Source organism: Phoca vitulina, unplaced genomic scaffold (genome assembly GCF_004348235.1).
Source record: "Phoca vitulina isolate PV1807 unplaced genomic scaffold, GSC_HSeal_1.0 scaffold28, whole genome shotgun sequence".
In the NCBI taxonomy this organism is placed as follows: domain Eukaryota; kingdom Metazoa; phylum Chordata; class Mammalia; order Carnivora; family Phocidae; genus Phoca; species Phoca vitulina.
Genome location: NW_022589731.1, coordinates 1072164 through 1094948, shown reverse-complemented (window position 1 = coordinate 1094948; position 22785 = coordinate 1072164). Strand labels below are relative to the sequence as shown.

The window sequence follows — 22785 nt, the reverse complement described above, 5'->3', positions numbered from 1 at the left end:
TGTATTCATATGAAAATTGTAGGGGCGCCTGGGTGGCTCAGTCGTTAAGCGTCTGCCTTCGGCTCAGGTCATGATCCCTGGGTCCTGGGATCGAGCCCCGCATCGGGCTCCGGGCTCAGCGGGGAAGCCTGCTTCTCCCACTCCCCCTGCTTGTGTTCTCTCTCTTGCTGTCTCTCTGTCAAATAAATAAATAAAATCTTTAAAAAAAAAAAAAGGAAAGAAAATTGTAGTGCTGTGTGTTACATATCCATGTAAAGGAATTTATACAGTGTGAAGGGAATACTGCCATGTGTGGGAGACTCAGGGATATTTTTGCAGGGAAGAGAGGTTGAGTTGGGTTTTGAAGGATGAGTAGGAGCTTGTACAAATAAGGCAAGGCATTCCAGTTGAGCAAAGCATGCACAAAGGGATGGTGAAAGTGTGAAGAGAAAAAATAACATGATGTTTAAGTGTCAAAAATTTGTCCCAAACACGATGTGTGGTGGGGAAGTTGCCAGGAGATAAGACTGAAAAGAGAGTAGGGAGCCATTGGAGTTTTTTATGTTAGGGAGTGACAGAAGTGTGGATTAAAGTAATGAGAAATGAAGTAGTGAGACTAATTAGAGTTGTTGCAGTTGACCGAGAGACTGAATGAAGTGTGGCAGTGGGAATGAAGAGGAGGGGAATGGATTTTAGAGGTATTTCTGAGATAGATGCAACATGACTTAGTGACTAGGAAGAGAGAGAGTAGGCTGAGGTTTCTAATTTGAGAGATTGGGTGAATGGGAATTTCATTGACCAGGATATGGATTAGAAAAAGAGCAGATTTTCTTAAGGGCTGGGGTGACTATGGAAAGAGTATAAGGGAGATAGTCTGGTATGCTGAGATCCAGTTGCTTGTGAGGTGTGCACATGGAGAGATGTTAGTAGGCAGCTGGAAGTAAGGAGGCCTGGTGAGCTTAATATCTTGGCAATAGCTCTGAGTAAGTGAGGGCAGATATGAAAAAAATCCTGGGAAAAATGTTTATTTTGTTTATAAGGAAGAATCAGAATATGTACTTCTTCCATTTAACAATGAGCTTCTCAAGGCAGGGACCATAACTTTGTAATTTTGGAACCCCTTTTTGTCTTACACTATGGCTGTGCTATTATAAAGTATGATAAATGTTAGTTATTAAGCCAGTAGGAAATCCATTTACTTTGTAAGGTTGCAGTTACCTTTTGGGCTTTCTTTAAGAAGATTATGGGAGTCTGTCTTAGAATTTTCATTTTATACTTAGGTGGTATTCATGAGGCTTGTATGGTTCAACAGGAAAGGAAATGAAGAAGCTATGAGTGACGTGCTGCTTGAGGAAGTTCAGGGCTTGAACAGGAGATAGACAGTATTAATTTACAGGAGGCTCCTGCTCATTGAGAGGAGGATCTTAAAATGAATTCTCATTTTGGGAGATGTCAGAAAAATGTGATTTTCAATTATAGTTGCCTGAAATCCTGTCAATTTGGAGTTGGTTCCTCCTTATGAAGGTGCAAGTGCATTCCGTCTTGTATAAAATAATTTGAAAGGGAAGCTGAGGTAGTCATGTTTATTTAAGCCTCTTCAGCTGTATTATTAGTGCAAGTAGGCAGACTCTGTAGAGTCTTTTGGAACTGGCTTGAGTTCTCTTCTGTGAAGCTACTTCATCTCTAGCAGATGCAGACAATGGCTGATACCTAGAGTAAGGATTGGGAAATTCCTGGTTTTGCCACTTACTGCTTAGTCTTGGGAAAGTCCCTGAATTATTTCCACTTTCAAGTATAGGCTAAACACCCACTCTGAGATGAGCCCTGTCCGAGGACATGCAAGATGAGGATGCTGCCCCATAGTGGCTCATGTACCTATTGAATCATACTGGTTCTGTCCTAGTAGTTAGAAAAAAGGGATGGTGCTTGTCAGACAGTGTCCTGAGTTGACTGACTTTTCTTGGATAAAGTGGGAATGTTGATATTATGGATATTAGTTTGGAGTTTCCACAGAACTTTAACTGAATCTGGATTTTGAGTATTCTGTTAGTCAACACCTGATTTTTTGCACTAATGGGATATTCTGATAGGGAGAGGGGCTACCAGAGAGAAAGATTTAGTGGCTCTTTTACTTTGGGCAAAGTGAAATCCTCATTGTAAAATTATGGTAATAGTACCTACTTTATCTGTTGTAAGGATTAAATACAGTATATTTAAAGCACTTAGAACAGTGCCAAGTAGGGGGGTGCCTGGGTGGCTCAATTGGTTGGGCGACTGCCTTCGGCTCAGGTCATGATCCTGGAGTCCCAGGATCGAGTCCCACGTCAGGCTCCCTGCTTAGTGGGGAGTCTGCTTCTCCCTCTGACCCTCCCCCCTCTCGTGCTCTCTCATTCTCTCTCTCTCAAATAAATAAATAAAATCTTAAAAAAAAAAAGAACAGTGCCAAGTATATAGTGAGTATTCGGTAGTGTTATTTATTATATATCACTTCGATTGGGAGTCTGTACTTGGAGGAATGAGTGATGAATTCCATCTCCAGAACTTAAAAAAAGAAAAGAGATAGCATGAGGGGATGGTGGCCTATCCATAAAAGGAATTCAAAGAGGTGGCTTCATGAGTGCAGGCCTCATTCTGTTCTCATTTCAGAGATATGAGAGATGGGGAGTACCTAGCTCTAAAAATCCATGAAAATGGAAAGACGTTATATGCTTGTTTTAGAGCCAGTGTGTGGGGTGGAATTGGGGGAACCTGTGTCCCATGCCATGAGGGAGGCTGTGTCAGGGAATCATGTCAAACAGTAGGATGTGAATCCAGCGAGTAAACTAAATCCTCGGGCCTTCAGAAAGGAAGAGCCATGTTAGGAACTAGTTTGAGAAGTTAAGGGTTAGGGTTTGGAAGTAGAAATACCCTGCCTTCTCTTAAATGCTTATAGTGCTAGTATTTACCTCCAGGGAGTGTATATGCCTTGCAGAAGGGAGCAGGTAACTTCTGCCTAAGGATTAGACACACACACACACAGGATTACACACACACACACACACACACACACACCCCCTTGTGTCTAGAGGAGAGCCAGGGCGGGAGGCTTCCTCCTGTGTATTGGGTGAATGGCCAGTGATCAGACAATGGTGATATGTGACTCACCCACAACTTCTGGGCAGATAGGATTTTCATCTTCCTTACCTAGCATTGTGGATTACTATAGTCAGTGTGTCTTGGAGTGATCTTTCACAGATGGGCAAACTGGGGCTAAGATCCTAAGGGAAGGGATGCCATTGGTGAGTTAATACGGGGAGAATGAGCTGGGAGTAGATGAGGGTTGTTCAGTGTCTTTTCTAGAGGTGACAAGTTTTATTCATCCTCTCAAAATTGTCTTAGGTCCAGATGCTCCTTTCAAAGCATTTGATGAGTTTGAGGCTTTAATCAGTACTTCTCAAACTTCAGTGAGCATCAGAATGACTTGGGGCAGGGTTTTGCGATCTCAGTGCTATTGACATACTGGGCCAGATAATTCTTTGTTGTGGGAACTGCCCAGTGCATTGTAGGATGTTTAGCAGCATCCCTGGCCTCTACCTTAAGTAGATGCCGTAGATTCTCCTTTCCCGGTTGTGACAGCCAAAAATGTCTCTGTTCATTGATGTTCCCTGGATGGCAAAATTACCACAGTTGAGAACCACTGACCTGGGGTGCTTATTAAAAATCTAGACCCTTAGTGTCAACTATCCTAAAAAAAAATAAAAAAAAAAAAAATCTAGACCCCCTAGTCCTTATCTTGAAAAGTCTGTTTCAGTGGTGGGGAAAGGGGGCTTAGGGATCTGTATTTTCAGGAGGCACCTCAGGAGATTCTGCAACAATTGATCGCAGCTCTGTGATGGGAAAGCATAATCTTTCCTAAGCTCAGGGCTCTACAGATTTATACTTGACTTATTCTCTATTTCATCTTTCTGTCTTACTGTATCTTTCCATTCGTTACCAAATTTTGGTGGAGAATTATCCTCAGAGCACTGGCTAAGCTCAATTAAAATATCAATTAAATCTTGTAGTGGATATCAGTGTGTTTCAGCTGTTTCTTTTTTCTTCACTTACCATATTGGATACATCTATCAACTTTACTAGACAGATTCCTCTCCAGTGTTTTCTTCTTTTTTTTTTTTTTAAAGATTTTATTTATTTATTTGAGAGAGAGAATGAGATAGAGAGAGCATGAGAAGGGGGAGGGTCAGAGGGAGAAGCAGACTCCCCGCCGAGCAGGGAGCCCGATGTGGGACTCGATCCCGGGACTCCAGGATCATGACCTGAGCCGAAGGCAGTCGCTTAACCAACTGAGCCACCCAGGCGCCCGTTTTCTTCCTTTTTTTTAAGATTTTATTTATTTATTTCACAGAGAGAGCGAGAGCAGGAACACAAGCAGGGGGAGTGGAAGAGGGAGAAGCAGGCTTCCTGCCGAGCAGGGAGCCCGACGTGGGGCTCGATCCCAGGACCCTGGGATCATGACCTGAGCCGAAGGCAGACACTTAACGACTGAGCCACCCAGGCACCCCCCCAGTGTTTTCTTCTAAGTTTTCTACCATTCCATTCATTTGTATATCACTTTACCATTATCAATATTTATATACATATGCATGTTTCAGACATGCATGTGTATCTTTTACTATTTACGGTGGCACCTCTACCCACTGGCAAACTAGAGTGTTGAAACTCAAGATATCTGGACACCCCGAAGTTTGTTCATCAAGGTCAATGAGTATATATTCTTCCTCCTCACTTACCTGGAACCTGGTTGCAGTTTCTCTGCAGAGCCTCAGCTTTGTTTATATGTAGGTTACACAACTTCTGCCCACTGCTCTGCCTTTTGAGAGACAGTGTAACATAGTAGTTAAGAAGAGGGACTCTAGAGGCACTTGGGTGGCTCAGTCGGTTAAGCGTTCGACTCTTTTTTTTTTTTAAGATTTTATTTATTTAAGACAGAGAGAGTGAGAGAGACAGAGCACGAGAGGGGCGAGGGGCAGAGGGAGAAGCAGACTCCCTGCTGAGCAGAGAGCCCCATGCGGGGATCAATCCTGGGACTCTGGGATCATGACCTGAGCTGAAGGCAGACGCTTAATCGACTGAGCCACACAGGTGCCCCAGTGTTCGACTCTTGATTTCAGCTGAGGTCATGATCTCGGGGTTGTGAGATCTAGCTCCGTGTCTGGCTGAGTGTGGAGCTTGCTTGGGATTCTCTCTCTTCTCCCTCTGCCCCTTCTCACTCAAGCGCTCTCTCTCTCTCTCTCTAACAGTAAACAAACAAACAAACAAATAATAAACTTCTTCAAAAAAAGAACAGGGACTCTAACATGTGGCCGTCTGGGTTTGAGTCCCTACTCTCACAATGGTAATTTTTTTTTAAACCACTTTATGCTTTAGTTTTCTTTTTTTTTATGCTTTAGTTTTCTTTTTTTTTATGCTTTAGTTTTCTTATTGTAAAGTTCCTGGATCATAGGTCTGTGAGGATGAAACCAATTAATGTATATGAAATGCTTAGAACAGTGCCTGGTGCATAGTAAGTGCTAAACAAGTGTTAATTCTTTCTTTCTCAAAGATTTTATTTATTTATTTATTTGAGAGAGAGGGAGAGTGCACTTGTGTGCAAGTGGGGGGTGGAGCAGAGGGAGAGGCATAAGCCGACTCCACGCTCAGCACTGAGCATGAGCACGAGCCCATCTGGGGCTTGATCCCACAACCCTGGGATCATGACCTGAGCCTAAATGGAGAGCCACCCAGGTGCTCCTAATTGTTACTTTTGATTGGTGTCTTGAGGGTACAAGTCAGGATCCCTACTAGCCTCTGTTCTAGTATTCTGCATGGGTGCTGTTAATTTTCATATATGTATGAATGCACTGGCTTTTTTTTTTAGATTGAGGAATAGCTTACGTAATGTAAAATGTACAACTTGATGAATTTTTTTTAAACATATACACATTTGTGTTACCTCCACTGCAATCAAGATAGAGCATGTTTTCAGCATCTAAGAAGGCTTCCTTGTGCTCCTTCTCATTCATATCCCCACCAGAGTAACTACTGTTCTGACCTCTGTCACCATAGATTAATTTTGCTGTTTTTGAACTTCATGTAATTGGACTCATTTGTTTGTACTTTTTTCTTTCAGAGGTTTTTATTCAACATCTGTGAAATTTATCAATGTTTCAGTAATTTGTTCTTTTAAATTTCTGGGTTAAAAAACTCATTCTGGGTAGTACTTTATCACATGAATATGTTATAATCTTCCTACTCTGCTGATGGACATTTGAATTCTCTTTATGTAAGAAAAAAACTCACACAAACATGAAATGCCCACTTCAAAACACTTTATAATGACATTTCAAAAAGGGAATGTTTATACTATAATCTAGGCACTCTGGCATTTCCGTTTCTTGAACATGCCAAGTATGTTCAAATCTTGGAGCCTTTGCATTTGCTGTTCCCTCTATCTGAAACACTTTTCCTGAGACTTTCACATGGCTGTTTCCTTTCTGTTATTCTGATCTGCCCACATATCACTTGTCATAGAGGCCTACTTTAACCTCCCAGTCTAATGTAGTCTTCAGGGTACTTATCGCTGTCTCAACAGGTTTGTTGTCTTTCCCCCCTCTGGAATGAAAACTTTCTTGTCTGTCTTGTTCACTGCTGTATCCCTAGTGCTTAGCACCTATAAGATGCTCAGTAAGTACCTGTGGAGTGAATGAATGCCTGACCTGTGCATTCTTTCTTTCTAGATGATGGGCACATTTGTTTTTATTCTTTCTTTCTTTCTTTCTTTCTTTCTTTCTTTCTTTCTTTCTTTCTTTCTTCTTTCTTTCTTTTCTTTTTCTTTCTTTCTTCTTTCTTTCTTTCTTTCTTTTCTTTCTTTCTTTCTTTCTTCCTTTCCTTTTTTCTTTTCTTCTCCTTTTTCTTTTCTTATGTACTGGGTGAAATGTTTTAGGATGTTTACCTCAGCATCTACCTATAGTGTTTTGGTTGGAGCCTCCCTCAACAGTGAAGAAAGGGTGATACTTGCTAACAGTCCGTTACCAGTATGAACCTAGAGCCATAGGCCATTAAATTTGTAGCCAACAGAGAGTTATTCCATGGCTTTTTTATTCCCTGGTTTATTGAGATATAATTGATATATTATGGAGATTATAATTGATATATAACATTGGCATATCACTTTAAGGTATACAGTGTGATGATTTGATACACATGAAATGATTACCATGCTAAGGTTAGTTAACACATTCATCCATCACCTCACATAAGCATATTCATGTTGTTGCAAATGGCAGGATTTCCTTCTTTTTTGTGGCTGAATAATATTCCATTGTATGTGTGTACCACATTTTCTTTATCCATTCATTCATTGATAGACACCTACGTTGTTGCCAAATCTTGGCTATTGTGAATAATGCTGCAGTGAACATCGGGCTGCAGATATCTCTTCCAAGACAGTGATTTCGTTTCCTTTGGATATATACACAGAAGTGGGACTGCTGGATCATATCATAGTTTTATTTTTAATATTTTGAGGAACCTCTATACTGTTTTCTGTAGTGGCTGTACCAATTTACATTCCCAGCAGTGCACAGAGGTTCCCTTTTCTGCATATCCTTTCCACTGCTTCTTTTTACAGATTGGCAGATTGAAGCCCAGGGAAGGAAAGAAAACTAAAGGTTATAGTATGAGTGTATAAGAATTGGGATTAAAGCCCAAGATGTTTTGTTTTTAGATTTTTTCCAGTTTTATTGAAAAATAATTGACATACATCAGTGTATAAGGTGCATAGCGTGATGGTTTTATTTACATTATATTGTGAATTAATTACTTCAATAGGTTTTTTTTCAAAGATTTTATTTATTTATTTGACAGAGACACAGAGGGAACACAAGCAGGGGGAGTGGGAGAGGGAGAAGCAGGCTTCCCGCCGAGCAGGGAGCCCGATGTGAGGCTTGATCCCGGTATCCCGGGATCATGACCTGAGCCCAAGGCAGACGCTTAACGACTGAGCCATCCAGGTGCCCCCTCAAGAGGTTTTGTTAACATCCATCATCTCATAAAGATGCAATACTAAGACTTTTGATAGATTAACTATTAACTCTTTGGAAATTAGAATGAATTTCTATTAAATTAATTTTCTTTTTTTTAAAATTTTTTTTTTTTTTTTTTTTTTTTTTAAGATTTTATTTATTTGCGAGAGAGAGAATGAGAGACAGAGAACATGAGAGGGAGGAGGGTCAGAGGGAGAAGCAGACTCCCTGCCGAGCAGGGAGCCCGATGTGGGACTCGATCCCGGGACTCCAGGATCATGACCTGAGCCAAAGGCAGTCGCTTAACCAACTGAGCCACCCAGGCGCCCCTAAATTAATTTTCTGATACTAGAGTTGGCATGTATTGTGTTGTGTTCAGGAAGACAATAAATGAATAGCTAAATATAACTAGCATTTCTTGCATAGTAGACATTGGAAGAGTTTGGCTTTAGGTTTTAAAATCTTGGGGCACCTGGGTGGCTCAGTCGGTTAAGCGTCTACCTTTGGCTCAGGTCATGGTCCCAGGGTCCTGGGATTGAACCCCACAGCAGGCTCCCTGCTCAGTCTGCTTCTCCCTCTCCCTCTGTGCACTGCCCCCTCACCCCCACTTGTGCTCTTTCTCTCTCTTAAATAAATGAAATCTTTAAAAAAATAAAAATAAAATCTTGATATTTGGTTGTTTTATCCTGAAGGGATGTGAAGTGATGTGCACTTAAGATGTTTGTGGCTGGATTGCCTAAAGATATTCTTAAAAAGTTGTATGACTTGAGTCTTTCAGAGAGAAGTTGTGCTGCGGGTCATGGGACCAGCAGTCCCTGAGGTTTAGGAATAAAAGACTTCATTGATTTACCATGGGGTTGGGGGGATTTGAAACCATTCCTAAGTTTGATGGTAGGTGAAATTAGTATTGATATGTTGCCTGATTCTCTTTTATACTTTGCCTGTCATATCTTATTTCTGAGAAACTGTGTTAAAGTCTAAGATGATATTTCTGTGGGATTACTGTGGCTTTGCTGTATTTGCTTCTTCGCCAGCAGGATTTAAAATCCCGGATCAACAGAGGTTATAGTGTAGTCAGAGAATGCTTCTTTCCCTTCCTCATGGTACCATAGCATTTTCTTTGTACTTTTACTCTGTTTCTCATGATTTGCCTTGTGCTGTGGGGTTATTATGCGTCTGTCTCTGCCAATAGATCGTGAGCTTCTAGAGGATCGGGTCTGTCGTTTCCTCTTTGTAACCCCATAGTGCCTAAACTAGTGCTTTACAATATTTAGGTGTTTCTTATGTACTTGTGGTATTTCAGTGATGCTGAGAGGATCATTCAGTGATATGTCTAGTTCAGTCTCCTTGTTTTATGTGTAAGGAAACTAGGAACACAGTGACTTACTCAGTGTCATATAGGTGGTTAGGACACCTGTATTCTAGTCTCAGTTCTGCTGGTTGGTTGTTCCATTATGCCTTGTTGCTCCTCAGCTGCTTCTGGTTTTCTACAAAGAGAAGGGTTGTGAAAGAGAAGAAAAACACTGGGAGGACATAAATTACACTCCCATTACTGATGTGCTCTACCAGTCAGATATTTTACTTTCAAAGTTAAGAGCAGAGGCTTAATTTCTGAAATCCCCCAAAAAACTTTTAGGGGTTCTGCACTGCTCTTAGTCCATCACCCTCAGAACACCTTTTCTGTGTTCTGTGGGTAGAAGTGCTGGCAGGAGGAGGAGACTATGTTAGTTTCCAGTCACATTTCAGACAAGCGTGGGTGGTAAATTCCAGTTGCCTCTGATAATGACAGAGACTAATGAGATGAGGCTCCGAATGGAGGGAGAGTTATGAAAATAATTTAACTTCTTAGGGAACTTGGTACTTTGGATTGGAATTGTTTTTTCCCTCCTCTCCTGTTCCCTTTTGCTTATTAGAAAGTATTGATTCTGAAATAGGGAAAGTGAGTTTATTAGATTTAGGGTGGACATTGATTGCTGTAACCCAATTATAAATCCTCAGAGGGGCCTGTTTGTAAACAGGTGCTTTTCACATCCAGGAACTTGTGATTCCTGCTTTTCCCGATAATCAACTGGTTGAAGCTGAACACATAAAAGATCTATATCCACTAAGCTTAGAATTGCATTGCTTTTGATTTATTTTAATGGGATCCTGTTGATTTCCAATTTATTTTCCCCCGATAAGGACATCTTCCTCTTGACAACCTATTTAAAAGACACAGGAATGTTTTGAACAGAGGCTGTATTTCATGCTTTAAGGCAAAGCCATGATCAATATAGTACAAATTGCCCAAAAGCATCTTCTCTCTCTTTTTGTTGTTGTTATTTTTTCCTTCAGTTTTCTCTGGACCATAATGGAATTTGAGGACTTAGTGAGGCTTTGACAGAGATAGGTCTTAATAAAATTTTAGGTCACATCTAGGACTTTTTAGGCCCCCCCATTTCAGAATCAGTCAGTGATGAGCATACACTGAGCATATACCCTGAGCCAAGTGCTTATAGAAAAAGGATAAGATGTAGTCCCTGTGCTAAAGATGCTTCATATCTAGTTGGAGAAATTTTCTGTGCTTTGTGTTTTTTTATGCTCAAAGGTAAATCTCCTTTTTAGCTATATATATTAAAGGAAAACAATCTCTGAGATATATTCTTTTATGCTACTGGATGCATCTCTTCCTCAAATAAAATTTTGATTTTGATTTGAAAGATAGCACATATTTTCTAAAAGTCATTGAACAGGGGCACCTGGGTGGCTCAGGCGTTAAGCGTCTGCCTTCGGCTCAGGTCATGATCCCAGGGTCCTGGGATCGAGCCCCGTATCGGGCTCCCTGCTCCCCGGGAAGCCTGATTCTCCCGCTCCCCCTGCTTGTGTTCCTGTTCTCGCTGTCTCTCTCTCTCTGTCGGATAAATAAATAAAATTTTTTTTAAAAAAATGAAAGTCATTGCACAAAATTAATTTTATTCTGCTGCTTTGGATTTGTTTGGAAGTAAAATCAGGCTCCTTGCTACTGCCCATACTTCCCATTGGGTGAGATTAAGTTTCACAACTAGAGCCTAGAATTTAAGAGAGAGACAGGAATTTTGTCAACAGTAGAAAGAATCTGGGAAGTGAGGGGAAATGTGTAAATCCACAGTGGAGACCTGTGGGATTTTAAGTTCTCAGTTGTAAAAAATTGAAATTCCTTGAAACAAGATGGGAAATTTGGGCATGATTCATGGAATTGCTTTTATATAGAATTGAAAAATACACTGAGGTTTAATCTGCAGTAGTGTTATAAATATATATATAATTAGATTTGAAAGAAGTGTATTGTTATATTCAGTTATTTTGAAATCAGATTTAATTTTTGTTCTTATAACTGCTATTTTCTGCCTTGGGTCTCTTTCCAGAGGAATTTCTGAAGACAGTCAAGTGCAGTGTGATTTATGAGGCAGTGAAGGCCAAGTACTTTGCAGTGTTGAGGACCTACTTACTTTGGGGAAATCAATGGAGCACATCAGTCTGCAGCACACTTCCTGCCTTAATGGTCCTAAGCTCAATCAATACTTGAAATTTAACTTCACCATCAGTCTGTGGGCAATGTGTGCTTTGCAGCCTTCCTTCCATCAACCTCAAATATATGGCCAGATCTATTATAGATGGAGCTAGTTACACTTTCCTTCTTGGTTTTGGATCTGCTATAAGCCTTGTCTACTGGCATGTTTTAAAGATGTAAATTATGTTTTGCTGTAGGCCAAGTAATGATTTAAGTCTTGAAATTACCTGGTCAGGGGATGGGGTGTTGGACAGATGCACAAGATCTATTATGTGGCTGTTTATCATTTTTTCTTCTTCCTAAAAACTTTCCCTTTGAAAGCTTTTCAACAGACTACCCAGCATCTTGGAGAGCATTTATAGCACTGACTCTGGCTTTCTTTTCACAGATTCTCTAACCATGGCACAGGTGGAGAAACGAGGGGGTTTGCTCCGGAAATCTTCAGCCTCCAAAAAACCACTGAAGGAAAAGGTGGTGCTGATGTATGATGAGATCTTTATGGTAAGGCCCGGAGCTCTGACAGTTCTGCACAGCTTGACTCCTTAGTTTCTTGTTCCAAAATGAGAAATAAGCTCACCGCTGCCTGCTGCCTTTCAATTCTTCAGAGGGAGAAAGGGAGAGCAAGGGTGAGAGTGAGTGTGAGCTCTCTCATGGTAGAAATTATGATCATGTATTAATTAATATAGATTGCTGTTATGTTGTTCTTATAGATTATTGCCATGAGCTCAGTAAAACAATTGAAAGAGGGAGTAAAGCTCGGGAAGCTTTTTTTTTTTTTTTAATATCTTTAAGAAAGACTTGTCTTCCATATGATCCAATGTAAGTACTCTTCTATCCTAGATGTCCCTTGAAATTCCTTTTGGCCCTAGAATTCTATGATTCAGTTATTTTTAAAAGATAAGCTATTGGGGTGCCTGAATGGCTCAGTTGGTTAAGCGTCTGCCTTCGGCTCAGGTCATGATCCCGGAGTCCTGGGATCGAGCCCCACGTCCAGCTCCCTGCTCAGTGGGGAGTCTGTTTCTCCCTCTGCCCTTCACCCTGCTCATGCTCTCTCTCACTCTCTCTTTCTCTCTCAAATAAATAAATAAAATCTTAAAAAAAAAAAAAGATGAACTGTTACATTACATCTCACATTGTTAGTGGACGGAACAATTGCTTAGTCTATCACATTCTCCAACTATATAAGATCACTGACAAATTATTAGCGATTGGATTGAGGATTTCTTTGGGTCTTCATAACTGCTGATTGACCACAGTCCAAGCCTTTGTTTTGAAGTCTCCTCTCTCAGGGAGGGTTACTCTGCAGGGTAATTGCCTTCTGAAATTCTGATTGTAAGTAGTGCATGTAAAATGGAATAATACTTATAAAAAGAGTTACCATTGCATTGAATTTCTTTTTTTTTTTTTTAAGATTTTATTTATTTATATGACACAGAGAGACAGTGAGAGAGGGAACACAAGCAGGGGGAGTGGGAGAGGGAGAAGCAGGCTTCCTGTTGAGCAGGGAGCCTGATGTGGGGCTCAATCCCAGGACCCCGGGATCATGACCTGAGCCGAAGGCAGACGCTTAATGACTGAACCACCCAGGTGCCCCACCATGTATTGAATTTCTACCATGTGCCTGGCGTCTGAGTGCATCACTAAATACATTAACTCTAATTCTGACAAGAATGCTCCAAGAGTGCCATGTTTTCACATGTGTCATGTAAAAGCATTTTTCAGATGAGGAAACTGGGGATCGTAGCTGGAAGGTGATGGAGCCATGGTTTGAACCCTAGTGTTTGACTCCATGGCCCTTACTTGTTCAACTTTGCCACATGGCCCAGAATAAATAATGCGATCAAGTAAAACCTTTAACTCTGGGCAAGCCTTAGAGATAGAGTTTGATATGCAAAAAATTAATACAGAATTGCACAGGTCAGTACAGGTGGTTATACAGAGAAAATGAGTGGGTACTTGGATCCTATTAGGGTTCTTTCTATGTTAAGTAAGGTTGGCATACATAGGACTGTTGATTGAACTTTGAGGATGGGAAGTGCCAACTCCATGAGTAGTCTTGAGTTTCATATATAGGTAACAAAATGACATTACAGAAGTGTGAGAGTCAAGGGGAGCCTGGGTGGCGCAGTTGGTTAAGTGTCTGACTCTTGGTTTCGGCCTAGGTTGTGATCTTGGGGCTGTGAGATAGAGCCCCACGTTGGCTCTGCACTCAGCCCGGAGTCTGCTTAAGACTCTCCATCTCCCTCTGTCTCTCCCTGCTGTGCTGTCTCTCAAATTAATAAATTAATTAAAAAAAAAAGAGAAGTGTGAGAGTCAGAGTGTGAGTGTGACCCCTCCTAGGAGAAAGGGGTAGAAAAAAAATCACTGAAGGAGCACCTTAGGAGAAGGCCAGAAATGTTACTTCTCTGTGTCATTCTCAGTTAAAAATCCAGAAGAGATTCCTAGTATAGTATTTTCTTATTAGATCAGGAGTTCTTAACTAATGAAGATATTAGTTCTTGGTATTACTTTTATTTATTTATTTATTTTGGTAGTAATTTTAAAAGGTCAACTTAAGGGTGATAGTGGGTGATTGATCTACTGGTTTTATGTCATTAGTTTCCTTAAAGTAGAAGTTCTTTTTTTCTTATTTTGCTCCTTAACCAGAAGCCTTTGACTCTTTAGAATTAATGTTTGAAAATTATTGCTAAGAAGATTTAGATTTTAGCACTATAATTTTGTTAACCTTTTGGACCAATTTGAATTAAGGAAAGAGCATATTAAAAGCTCTGTACAGAGAATTAAATGCATACAGGAGGGCAAGTAGTAAGAGCAGTCAACACAGGATGTTGTAAAACCATGGCAGTATTGCTTATGTGGTCTGGGTTCGGGCTCTTGTACCAGTGTAAGTAACTTTGTGGATCCTCTTTCCTAAAAGGAGGATACTTTTTTTTTTTAAAGATTTTATTTATTTTTTTGAGAGAGGGGGCAGAGAAGGAGAGAGAGTACAAGTTGGGAGAGGGACAGAAGGACAAGCAGGCTCCCTGCTGAGGAAGGAGCCTGACTTGGGGCTCAGTCCCCGGACCCTGGGATCATGACCTGAGCTGAAGGCAGACACTTAACTGACTGAGTTACCCAGGTGCCCCAGCTAAAAGGAGGATACTGATAACATCTACCATACCTGGCTGTCTGGGCCATTGTATTTCATGTATGTGAAAGGGCTTTGAAGACCTACAGATGTGATGGGGACATATAATGTGACTATCTTACTCAGATGGTTAGGTTCACGTCTTGCTAGAAGAGAAAGATTTGAGGGAGATTCTTTGAGCCATTATTTAACTTTTGGCACAGGGAATATATATCTATGCACAGTGTCTTCCATTTTGGGGGAAAAAAGCCTCTAAAACTATTGTTCCGTGTTATAACAGTATAGAATGACCAAGCATTTTCAAAGTTAATTTTGAAAGGTAACATTGATTATGTTAAGTGACCCTTTCAGATGTGTTCTTTCTTTTTTAAGATTTATTTATTTTAGGGGGGAAGGAATTATGTGTGCATGTGAACTGGGGAAGGGGCAGAGGGAGAGGGAGAGAATCCTAAGCAGACTCCCCACCCAGTGCAGAACCCGAGGTTGGGCTCGATCCTACCACCTTGAGATCATGACCTAAGCTGAAACCGAGAGTTGGACACTCAACTGACCGAGCTACCCAGGAGCCCCCTTTCAGATGTATTCTTAATGCTTCAGTGTTAGCTGGGGATATTGAACCTGCTTATTTTCTGGTTTCAGACAGAGGACCCCAGTAAGTGCAGTCCTCGATTTTGGGAGGAGCTCTTCCTTATGAAGGTAAACTTGATATCTCTGGATTTTCCTGGTAACTGAAATTGCTTTCTCATGTTCTAGGTGCTACACTAAAAATGCACTCACATTAAATACAATTCACTAAAAATGTTACTAAAAATGATACCCTTACTCTTTCCTTGGTAGGTGAATTTGGAGTATCTAGAAGGCAAGCTGGAATCTCTTGATGGTGAGGAGTTAATGAAGATCAAGGATAATATTAATTGCTTATTTCAACACTGCATCCAGGCTCTGGGAGAGGAACATCCAATTCGAGTTGTCAATGCTTTGCAGGTACAAGGTTGGGAGACCGGGGAAGTCTTGTTTAACAGGGGAAAGGAATTGTAACACATGTGTTGGGACCTGAGGAACCTAAAATTGCCCTTAGGTATGAAGGGTTTTGTTTTTTTTTCCTTTAAATCATAAACATCTATGTATGTTTGTTTAGCCATCTTTCTGGTTAAAGAAATTGACACTTGGGCGCCTGGGTGGCTCAGTCGTTAAGCGTCTGCCTTCAGCTCAGGTCATGATCCCAGGGTCCTGGGATCAAGCCCCGCATCGGGCTCCCTGCTCAGCGGAGAGTCTGCTTCTCCCTCTCCCACTCCGCCTGCTTGTGTTCCCTTTCTAGCTGTCTCTCTGTCAAATAAATAAATAAAATCTTTAAAAAGAAAAAAGAAATTGACACTTCACTAGTACTCTTGTCCACTTGTATAATTTGATCTAATGCCAAAGCAGATTGACAGAATGCTTGAATTATTTGAGGAAAGGAAGAGATATTGGGGAAGCTATGAGTCAGGGATAGTTAGTCTACAGCAAAAATCAGAAGAGATTCTTAACACAATATTTTCTCACTAGATCAGGAGTTCTTAATCTGAGGTTTCAGAGGGTCCCTCACTCCCGGAAGTTATATGTAATATTTTATGTGCATGTGTACATTTTTTTTTGTAAAGAGAGCTTTCATCAGATTCTCAAAAGGGTCTGTAACTTAGAAAACATTAAGAATCATTGTTCTTTACGCTAAGTGGCATGATCACTGAATAATTATTTCTTTTCTTTTTTTTTAAGATTTTTTTTTTTTAAATTTCTTTATTTGACAGAGAGATAGCACAGGTAGGCAGAGTGGCAGGCAGAGGGAAAGGGAGAAGCAGGCTGTCTGCTGAGCAGGGAGCCCGATGCGGGGCTCGATCCCAGGACCCTGGGATCATGACCTGAGCCGAAGGCAGCTGCTTAACCGACTGAGCCACCCAGGTGCCCCTGAATAATTATTTCTTGAATGACTTTTATGTGCCAACATTGGGTTCAAGGGGATACATTATAGGCTTCTTTTTTTTTTTTTTAAGTATTTATTTGACAGAGAGAGACACAGCGAGAGAGGTAACAAAGCAGGGGGAGTGGGAGAGGGAGAAGCAGGCTTCCCGCCGAGCAGGGAGCCCGATGTGGGGCTCGATCCCAGGACCCTGGGATCGTGACCTGAGCCGAAGGCAGACGCCTAACAACTGAGCCACCTAGACGCCCCACATTATAGTCTTCTTGAGAGCAAAGACTTTGATAGTTTCATTCAGTACTTTGTTCCTAGCATGTAGGACAGTGCCTGGTAAATACTCAGCGCTTTAGAAATAAATTTTTATTGAGTGAATGATGGGCAAAATTTCTAAAGTTTATAGTACAGTAGCTTCTGTGTAGCCTAGATCAGGCTGAATGGCTATAGGGCAGTGATTGACAAACTTAGAATATGAAGAATCCATGACAACATAAAATATTTTATTGGAACTTTTGATAGATTGGGTTTAAATTTCTAACTTACTAGTTGGATAAATCACTTTACCAGTTTTCTCATCTGTAGACTGTAGAAATTATCTATTGAGCTGATGTCCCAGAAAGAAGGACCATGCATTTTGGGCATCGCAATTGTAGGGGCTCACTGAAAGCTGAAATGAAAGTTGGAAATTATGCTTCCTGTAATTGCAGTGACTCACTGTGGGGGCATGAATGGTAAACTGTTTTTGGTTCAGTGGAAATAAATTGGCATTAAGTCACTTAGTGACCCATAAAAATATAGTACGTTATTATAATGGCTTACATTATTATAATGAGACTTGCTAAGCTTTAACAGTGTTTCAGGCACTATTCTTGGAGCATTAACAAAGTTCCAGGGACTATTCCAAGTGCTTTACGGTGTTAATTCACATAGTTCTCACAACATCCCTATGAGATGGGTGCTATTATTGTCATTCCCATTTTATAGATGAAAAAACTGAGGCACTGAAAAGTTAACCTAATTTGTCTGGGTTTACACAGCTAGTCAGTAGTGGATGGAGATTGTAAAGAATTTAAGTTTTCAAGCAATTGGTTGTTATCATATGGACTGAAATAACTTTTGTAGTTATTAAAAATACTAAAAATTATCAATTATAATGTAAATACTAGAATTAATTTTAAATAAAGGAAAGTTTCACCAATCATATGACTCAAACTCAAGAACTGTTTTTATTTTTGAATTCACCTTCCAGTCTTTGTCTGCATGCAGTGCAGTTTTTGAAAAGAGGATGATGGCTAAAAAAACAGCAAAAAAAAAAAAAAGAGGATGACAACAGTTTCAATTGTTATTCCTCTTTTAATTTTTGGATTTTGCACATAGACTCAGACGGTTTCGGAGCTAAGAGTGATAAGAGTAATTGAACGTCAGCTGTGTAAGGAGGAGGTTCTGAGGTTGCAATGTGAGGCGACAGATCCAGTGCCCTTCACGTTTTGAGACTTCTCTCTACAAAAGAATTCTTTCTCTAATCTCTGCAGACCTTGTGTGCACTCATTCGAGGAGTCCATCAAAAGAATAAATCTACCTCTGGGTTTGACATTATCAACATGCTGATGGGCTTTGACAAGGCAGAGCTGTGCATGAAGGTGAGGCGTCAGTTGCAGGTGTGACTGTGGATGGCTGCTTCTGACAGCTGTTCATGGGTACCATCTGCAGACAGTTAAGGTACTAGAAGATGTGCACGCAGGTAGATATAAATGGTTGAATTTGGTCTTGAATTTGAATATTTTTGTTTTACGAATTTGGTTTGTCTGAATAAAGGAAAAGTTGAAATTCAAATTTGAATTGAAGTATCCTTCCCCTACAGGATAAAGACTGAGCAGTTTATTTTTTGATTTATATCATGTGCTCATACATTCTTTTTTTTTTTTTTTTTTTTAAAGATTTATTTATTTATTTAACAGACATAGAGAGCACAAGTAGGCAGAGCGGCAGACAGAGGTAGAGGGAGAAGCAGGCTCTCCGCCAAGCAGGGAGCCCGATGCGGGGCTCGATCCCAGGACCCTGCTGGGATCATGACCTGAGCCGAAGGCAGCCGCTTAACCGACTGAGCCACCCAGGCGCCCCTGTGCTCATACATTCTTAAAAACACTTATGAACTCAAATAAAATATAACAAGGGAAGTATAATATACAAGGGTAACTTTGGTTCTAAACTTAAGTTTTCTTATTTAACACAATGACTATCAGAATTTTTATTTCCATTGTTTGACTTTTTTTTTTTAAGATTTTATTTATTTGTCAGAGAGAGAGCATGAGCAGGGGAAGCAGCAGGCAGAGGGAGAAGCAGGCTCCCCGCTGAGCAGGGAGCCCGATGCGGGACTCGATCCCAGGATCCTGGGATCATGACCTGAGCTGAAGGCAGACGCTTAACTGACTGAGCCACCCAGGTGCCCTGTTGGACACTTTTTAAAAATAACAGCTTTATTGATAGATAATTCACATATACAGTTCACCCTTTTAAAAAGTGTAATAATTCAGTGGTTCTTTCTTTCTTTTTTTTTTTTTTTTGAGATTTTATTTTAAAGTAATCTCTGTACCCACTGTGGGGCTCGAACTCAAAATCCAGAGATCGAGAGTCCTGTGCTCCACTGACTGAGCTAGCCAGGTGCCCCTCATTCAGTGGTTTTTAGTATATCCATAGAGTTGTAAAACCATCACCACTGTTAATTTTGGAACGTTCTTATCACTCCAAAAAGAAAACATGTACCCATTAGCAGTCATTCTCCATTCCCCCTTCTCTCCAGGCCCTGGCAACCATTAATCCACTTTGTGTCTCTCTTGATTTACCTATTCTGGACATCTCATAGAAATGGAATTATGTGTGGTCTTCTGTGTCTGGCTTCTTGCACTTAGCATAATGTTTTCAAGGTTCATCCATGTTGTAGCATATATCAGTACTTCATTCCTTTTTTTGGCTGATTAATATTTCATTGTGTGAATGTACTGCATCATTTTATTCATCAGTTGATAGATATGTGGGATATTTCAACATTTTGGCTATTATGAATAAGGCTGCTGTGAACATTCATGAACAAGTTTTTGTGTAGATGTAGGTTTTCAGTTCTCTTGGGGATATACCTAGGAGGAGAATTGCTGGGTCATATGGTAACTCTATATTTAACATTTCAAGGAACTTCCAAACTGTTTTCCAAAGTTGCTATTCCATTTTGCTTTTCCATCAGCAATGTATAAGTGTTCTAATTTTTCCACATCCTTGTCAACAGTTGTTTTTTGTCTTTTATATATATATTTTTAGAGAAATGTCTTTTCAAATCCTTTACCCATTTCTAGATTGAGTTATTTGTCTTTTTATTGTTGAGTTATAAGAATTCTTTATGTATTTTGGATGTAAGTCCCTTATCAGCTATCTGATTTATAGTGTTTGACACTATCTTGAATGAAGGTTATTTATAATATGAACTTTGAAGAATTAGTCTTCTGTCACTCACTAAATTTAAAATAATCTATTTGACAAAGAATTCTTATAGTGATTAAGTTATTTTAAAAAAAGTTATGAATATACAATTATAAATACACGAAGACTTAGTACCTGGAGTTAGTTTTTAATTCTCTCCTATACAGCTCATATATATATATATGTATGTATATGTATGTGTGTATATATATGTATATATATGTATGTGTGTGTGTATGTATATATATATGTGTGTATATACACACACACATACATATATATATATATATATATATATATATATATATATAGTGGTGAAATCCCAGATCTCTCTCATTCTCATAGTTCTCATTGTTGCCTATATGCTCCTGGTTACTAAATCTCTATTTTTTGCCTTAACGTCCTGTCATGAGACTCAGAGTACTATACTTTATAAGCAGTTGCTGAATATACATACTCACACATCCCTGAAGTACTCTTGCTTGACATCTACAAAATGTTTTCCCTTCATCTGTTTTTTTTCTTTTTTTTTTTCATTCATTCCACATCAGAATGGGCTCACCTGTTGTCTCAGTCACCCAAGCCAAAAACTTGGGAGTCATTCTTGACTCTTCCCCTCATCTTTCATATCCAGATGATCACCAAGATCAGCTAATTTTGCCTCAGTTCATATTTCTCATACCTTTCTTCCCTTTCTTTCCCCTACTGCCAATGTTCCCGTTATCTCTCGCTTGAACTATTGCAGTGATGCCTTCATTCTTTTGACAAACGTCGGTTGGCTCTGATGTGCCAGGCACTGGGGATACAGAGGCAAATAAGACATGGCAGCTTCCTCAGAAAATTGATAGATTAGTCTTCATTTGTCTCCTTCCCTCCAGGCTTACCATCTTTAAATCTGTCATCCACACTGATACCACAGTGATGTATCTTACACTCAAATCTTTCTTGCTTAAAATCCTTCATTAGTTTCCCATCACTAACAGGATAAAGACCAAACTCCCTAGCTAGCTTTATACAGCTTTCATGATCTGCTCCCTATTTATTTCTCCAGTCTCCACTCTCATCACTGTGCCTTACTCTGTACTTCCATAATAATAAACTACTTGTATTCCAACTCCACACCCAGGGCCATTTCATTCCTCATGTGTCTTTGATCATGATACTGCCTGTCTAGAATTCTTTTTTTTTTTTTTTTAAAGATTTTATTTATTTGACAGAGAGAAAGACAGCCAGAGAGGGAACACAAGCAGGGGGAGTGGGAGAGGGAGAAGCAGACTCCCCGCTGAGCGGGGAGCCCGATGCGGGGCTCGATCCCAGGACCCTGGGACCATGACCTGAGCCGAAGGCAGACGCTTAAGGACTGAGCCACCCAGGCGCCCCTAGAATTCTTTTCCTCTTCAAGTTTTAATTAATTCCTACTGATTTTTCAAAATATAACCCACCCCTGAAGAATCCTGGAATAGGTGACTTCTGAGCGAATTCCCCTTCTCCATGTATATTTCTGTCATAGTAATCATTAAATTAAAACTGTTTGCTTAATAAGACTGATGAATCACTGACCTCTACCTCTGAAACTAACAATATATTATATGTTAATTAATTGAATTTAAATAAAAAATTTTTAAAAGAAAAAAACCGTTTGCTTTTGCTTATTTTTCTCTTCCAATAGACTGTAAATGCCTTGGGAGCAAGGGTCATTATCTTATTTTTTTCTTGAATTCTTTGAAAGCACAATATTTAGCATATAGTAGGCCCTCCCTATGTATTTGTTGAAGTAGCTTATTTTGAACCTTCACTTGAGCTTCCAGCATGCCTTCTTCATTCATTCTCCTCCTTCATTTAATGTAAAATATTTCTTTTCTTGTTCCTTCAGCTGTAGTGGGTGAGGGTTTCACCTTTTGATTACATTGGGTCTGACAGCCGATTGTTAGTACAAGTGATATACTCCAATCCCATTGCCTAGTAGAATCAGCCAGAGTGGACACAGCTAGCTTTGTGGGATAGTGTATGTGGCCGGTGATAGCCAGCAGTGATATCATGTCTTTGGTGTTTGTTCAGTGTGCCTGCATCGAATGATATACTTTATCTACAGTTAGTTAACCATTATTAATCTTTAACCACTTATTTTTCTTAATTAATTTTATCTAATTAGTTTATTATTTATTGTTTTTAATTTATTATTTAACCACTCTTATTAGCCTTTTAACAATTTACTTCATTCTAATCTAAAGGTTTATATAAGGATGACAGGCTGCAAACACTTACTTGGTAAAGTAGTAAAATCTTTATTTTTCTGTGCAGTTGTTCTAAAGCATTTTACCCCAATAGCTACACTTTGAGGTCTTCCTTTTCTTTGTCTAATCTTGCAAGGCCTAGGCCTAAGGGAACGATATGGTTGCTTCATTGTATCTTATACACATGACCCTGTGTAACATAACCCAGAGTTGGGACAAAGACACAGTAGAGATGTTATTTGATATGTTTTAATACTTAACGGATCTCTTTCTCAGAACTTGATGGAGAGTTTGGATTCGTTGCTTTGTGCAGAAGGTTCTGAAAGTCTGAAGAGTTTATGTCTGAAACTTCTCCTTTGCTTAGTGACTGTAAGTGACCCATCTGTATGTTTCTCTATCAAGGGTGTTACCGACAGCAGGGGCAAGCTTATTTGAGTATTTGAGCCTAAAGT

The 22785-nt window shown here is 39.9% G+C and overlaps 1 protein-coding gene across 4 annotated transcripts in view; it reads left to right on the top strand.

Annotated features, from left to right (window-relative positions):
• ARMH3 (armadillo like helical domain containing 3) overlaps positions 1-22785 on the top strand; it is a 179057-nt gene that overhangs the window by 1389 nt on the left and 154883 nt on the right. For 3 of the 4 annotated variants that reach the window (XM_032422950.1, XM_032422948.1, XM_032422947.1), the window contains exons 2-6: positions 11939-12051; positions 15317-15373; positions 15515-15661; positions 18161-18268; positions 22610-22702. In XM_032422950.1, coding sequence (XP_032278841.1) covers positions 11950-12051; positions 15317-15373; positions 15515-15661; positions 18161-18268; positions 22610-22702 — 507 coding nt within the window. In that variant the 5' untranslated portion in view covers positions 11939-11949. The remainder of the gene's footprint in view (positions 1-11938; positions 12052-15316; positions 15374-15514; positions 15662-18160; positions 18269-22609; positions 22703-22785) is intronic. The other variant, XM_032422949.1, reaches the window with a different exon arrangement.